The sequence below is a fragment of the Apis dorsata genome, unplaced genomic scaffold (assembly GCF_000469605.1).
Source record: "Apis dorsata unplaced genomic scaffold, Apis dorsata 1.3 scaffold_44, whole genome shotgun sequence".
Lineage (NCBI taxonomy): Eukaryota > Metazoa > Arthropoda > Insecta > Hymenoptera > Apidae > Apis > Apis dorsata.
The window spans coordinates 851799-857026 of NW_006263346.1; the positions used below are offsets into that span (position 1 = coordinate 851799).

The 5228-nt window shown below is 27.7% G+C and overlaps 1 protein-coding gene across 1 annotated transcript in view; it reads right to left on the bottom strand.

The window, feature by feature from the left end:
• Positions 1–2464, bottom strand: part of LOC102675207 (WD repeat-containing protein 26) — a 5785-nt gene extending 3321 nt beyond the window's left edge. The window contains 5 exon segments of the mRNA XM_006608705.2: positions 1–88; positions 357–527; positions 627–786; positions 1383–1619; positions 1972–2464. The exon segment at positions 1–88 is cut by the window's left edge and continues 11 nt beyond it. Of these exon segments, the coding sequence (XP_006608768.1) occupies positions 1–88; positions 357–527; positions 627–786; positions 1383–1619; positions 1972–1985 (670 nt within the window). The 5' untranslated portion in view covers positions 1986–2464.
• Between the last annotated feature and the right edge of the window lie 2764 nt (positions 2465–5228).

The window sequence follows — 5228 nt, forward strand, 5'->3', positions numbered from 1 at the left end:
ACATAATGGAGGGTGGCAGATATTTCTGTAGTCTGTCCATTAAAGCAGCCCTCGAGACTGCACCTTTGCCATCCCAGCCTGCACGTGTCTGTTAACAAGTGTCTATTTGCTAGTGATCAAATTTTCAGTAACAGGTTAGTTTCAGAATATTTTTATATCTATACAAAATTCAATATCTTTGAATATTTATTAGTATATAAATATTGCAATAAAATATTTAATTTCTATTTCATTATATATATGTTTAGATTGGAATATTACTAAAAAAATAATAAAATGTATATAATATATATACATGTATATATGTATATACATGTGTATATATATATATATATATATGTAAATATATATAATACCTGTAATTCATCACGTCCACTGCACATCATAAATGCAGACAACTGATGCACACGACCTGTATTATGCCCTAAAGGTGTGAGTTCGTTGCGTAAAACATGTAATGCTTCCATTACTAGTCCTTCTTCCAAATATTCTAAATATTTTTGTTCCAGTAATAAGAATTTCATCTCCTATAAATGAAAAGTATTAATGAGATATGTGTATATATGTGTATATATATATATACATATATATAAAATTATATTTGATAGACTTAATTTGATATTTACTATTAAACTTTGATTAGCTCCATTTAAAAATGTTTTAAGTTCACTAAGGTCGTGTTCTGCCTTTGTCCAGTCTCCATCCATAACATGTTGTCTAAATTTTGCAGCAGCTGGATGATCTAGACGACAACCTGATTCTTGCATGAGAAGATCAGCTGTACGACTGAAAAAGATGTTTCATATTTTCAATTCATTATAGAGAAAGATTATTTAACTTTATTATACTTTTACTTAAAATTTAAGAAAACTTTGTAAATATCTATAATTTTTTTAATAATAGCATTATAATCTGAATTAAATATAATAAAACAATAAAAATAATGATGATACTAATAACAATAATCTATTAGGGATAAACTTATGTTCATCATAATGTATTTGCTTCTTTTTTAATGCCTACATTATAAAGCAAATATAACTTGCAGATACTGCTGACTATATTTCAAGGTTCTATAATTAGCTTTCTCCCACCACAGAGTATGCAGTCCAGATAGGTTGTGATACAATACTTCTGATAAATGCATGCATACAAAGAAAATTGAACAAACAAAGAAAATCTTCAAGATCTATTATAATAAAAGAAAAAATCTACTAAATTTAATCACTTTAACATAAATTTAATACTTGATATTCAGTTACTAGCATATGAACTTTATAAATCCTAATCGTAATACACAAAAAATATATATTTTGTTTCTTTAAAATGATTCTTTATTACTAAAATTCAGCTAAATAAAAATCAAATTATGAGATACATACTTAAGTCCAACTGTCTTCAAATGTTGTCCAATGAGTCTCACAATATCTTGATTGGTTTTGTCCATTATTTTCGGCGGTCCCAAATTCTGATTTGTTTCCCCATTAACACCATTGATGTCATTATCCGATTCTGGTATCATGTTGCCATTTGCATGAGGTCCACCAGAGTCAGCTGTAGAGCCATTCTGCTGTAGCCCGGAGGAAATGCCACCGTTTGATGTCTGCTGTTGCATTATGCTGTCATGCACACGGAAATGTTACCCGTGATGGCAATAGTAGTCCAGAATATTAACAAGCATGTGTACTAATTGGTACATTCTATCTTGACTTAAGTATCTCTTCTTTTTTTTATTGCAAAAACTTTAAAATGCTATGTTTGTGTATAAAAGATCTATGACTATTCGATGGAAGGATTTCAAGAAATAAGAAAACCGCTTGATAGACAGCACATATGAAAGGAATCCGACGTCGATACGTCTTGAGATTCTGCAAGGAAGAAGATACACGTGAGAGCGTCATTACGAAGGGGGTAAGCCCCTTCGTTTGTTGACTACGCGCTCGCGATGATCTAGGGCCCTGATTGCGTTACCGATAGTTTTCCATCTCAGGATCGGTGTGGTGCTCGTCCGCTGGTCGTAGAGTAGTCGGGAGAGAACTACGAGACCTTTTGCACGGTGGCGGAGCGAGTCCACCGTCGTCTGACTCGCTGCTCGAGGCCAGGCTTATGCGCGTACCGCCCCGTTTTTCACACGATTATTGTCCCTAAGATCGTTGGTGGGGCTGGGGCTGGAGCACGCACGCAGCCACGGTTGCGTTGTACAGAAAACTCGTAGCCTCCCCCCTTTTTTCCGCTTGTCTTCCTGACTAATACGTATGCCGTTTATCCCGTCGGACTTGATGCCCGACGATGAGAAAACGAAGAAAAACAGAATTCTTGCACGCCTGCCAAAACGGATACGAACAATGACTGCTACACAGCTGATACTTGTTTAGATCGTCGTTTACGTCACACTGTGATCTTTGCAGATAGTTCCGCTGACCATGGCGCCCGCTATGTCCGCTCAGAAACGTTGATTTTCTAAGCTTATAAAATCTTTACTTACAATTATTACTGTAAGATGGCAGCACGTACCTGTTAAAATATTATGTAGCGGGTAATTTAATTTATTTTTAAGAAATTTTATTCGAAAAAAGTTTTAAGTATCAATTTAATTATTTATATATGCAAAAAAATAAATATATAATCATTTAATATTGTTTTATTTTTTATTAATTCATTACATATTGTAATCCTTTTTTTATTTACATAAATAAAGATAAATATATATATTTATTTTTATTTCTTAATAGAAATTAAAGAAAAATTTTATGATTTATTTGAATAACTTAAAAATCTTTAAAATTATTGATTATCATAAAAATAAATCTATTATTAATTTATTATTAAACAAATATATTATAATAAATTTTATTAAATTAATTAATTATAATAGTAAAAAATTGTATAAAAAGATTTCAAGAGATTATATTTCTTTTTTATTAACATATATAATATATATATATATAATAAAAAATAAATATAATAAAACATTTATACAAAAATATTATTAATTATTTATATTAAATGTTCTAATTTATTTGACAATAAAGATTTCAATTATAAAATGTTATAAATATTTAAAATAAATTTAACATATACATATAATAATTTCAACCAATTTATTTAAAAAAAATTATTTTTACAATAAATTTAATCTATGCATATAAAAAAATTATATAAATCTTCGAAATTTAAATACGATTTTTATATAATTTTGTTATATATTATATTACCAGCACATTTCAATAATTTATATAATTCGCGAGTTTTATAAGTTGATTTGACATTGTGAGGTTAGTTTGTCGATTATGAGAAGTCGGCGTGTGCCGCCAGTCAGTCAGTCGCCGGCCGCCGGTGAAGTATGTTGTGTTAGTGTTTTGCTGCATCTTATAAGTTTCGTTTCACAAAACTGTGTCCTAAATTTCTGTAAGGTTACATCTATCATAATTACTAATAAAGTTAACAAATTTTATAGGAATTAAAATGTAGTAACGTTAGAATGGTTTTTCTGCGATTCGATTAACGTGTGAAAAAGAAAGAAGAATTCGTTTTATTCGCATCGAAGTTCACGTGAGATTACTGAATTTCGTGTATGCGGCGGCAAACGTGCGATTTGTGTTGTGCTGTGCATTTTATAGTATCTTTATACAAAAGTGTTTATTCATTACGACCACCTGTTACGCGTCTAAAACAGGCTTCTTTGTGTTACGTTGGATTAACCGGATTACGTGCATCATCGGAATGTTCTTTATGCTCAGATAAATCATTAGGAACGGAAAGAAGAGGTAATCATTTTCTCATATTTTATGTTTAAATCATAAAATTAAATGTTTTGTAATTTTTATTACGATATAATTTCATATTTAAATATTTAAATATATGATGATCTTTTCGAATCTTTAATTGGCAGTATGTTTAAATATTAGGACGCCATTTCAAAAGCGCGGGTAATGAAACTGAAATAATTTTAAAACATAATTTATATAGAATGTATCAATTTTGATGTGTGTTTCTTGTTTATTAATGAAATACTCATAATTAAATAATTATTTTCTAAATTTGAACATTCGAGTATATATAATATTTGCAAATATTATGTAATCCTTATATTTATTTATAAAATTTGATTATTATTTTATTCGTTTTTTTATAATTAAACAAAAATATCAACACGATTCAATAATTTTCCAAATTTACAAATTTATTTGATCATATTAGCAAATTTTTTTTTTATAATAATTTTATTGTAAAATAAATTGTAAAAAGTATACATACATATGATATTCATAAAGAATTTTTTATAGTCGATATTTATAAATGTATAAGTCTATATATGTATATTTTGATGACTGCGATGATATTGCCATACGAATAAAATAAATAGAACAATTGTAGTGCAAAAAATTGACAAGATAAGATTGAAGAAAAAAATATATAATAATGACAATTGTTTTTGAAGTTTCAAACAATTAATAATGTAAAAATTCAAATTGCTATGTATTCAAATTTAAAAATATAAAGATTTTAAACTATTTAAAAAATTAATAATTAAAAAAATTAAAAAATTCATAAATATTATATCCAAAAATGATTTAAATTATTAAAGAAAAAATCATTAATTCTTAAAATTTGTACTAAAATGGATAAAAATATATAATAAAATTAAAAAATTTATATTAATTATCAATATCAGAAATTTATATATATAATTTTAATTATCTAATTAGCATAATTATCAATCGTTAAGATAATTAAGTCAAAAATGATCTAGTTATTGGACTGCAAGTTAACTACAATATTTTTTTAATTATTAATATATCTTAAAATTATCAAATTTTTATAATTCGATAATATTCGAAATACTTTAAAACATCTTGAATCTATCGCTAGTTTACGGGACGGGAAGAGGTTGTTCATGGGAGAGGGCACATTCCACTGTGAATGCGCATGCGCACATTCTGACTCGCGGCACCCGCGCATTCGACCGCGTGTAGCCAGTCATATTGTTGAGGTTAACTTCTTCTAGTTTGTATTTGGAAAAAGTAATCTTGATGCAAAACGTGAATTGTATTTGAATACATCTTCGGAAAATTAGGTAAGCGTATGTATTTTTCGTTAATAATTTTCACGAAATGAAATTTATAAGTTTTTTATTTTCGAATTATGATATTAAGTCTGTAATATCATGCATTTATTGCAATTAAAATAAATCATTTTTTTCTTATTAAAAATGAATAATATATATA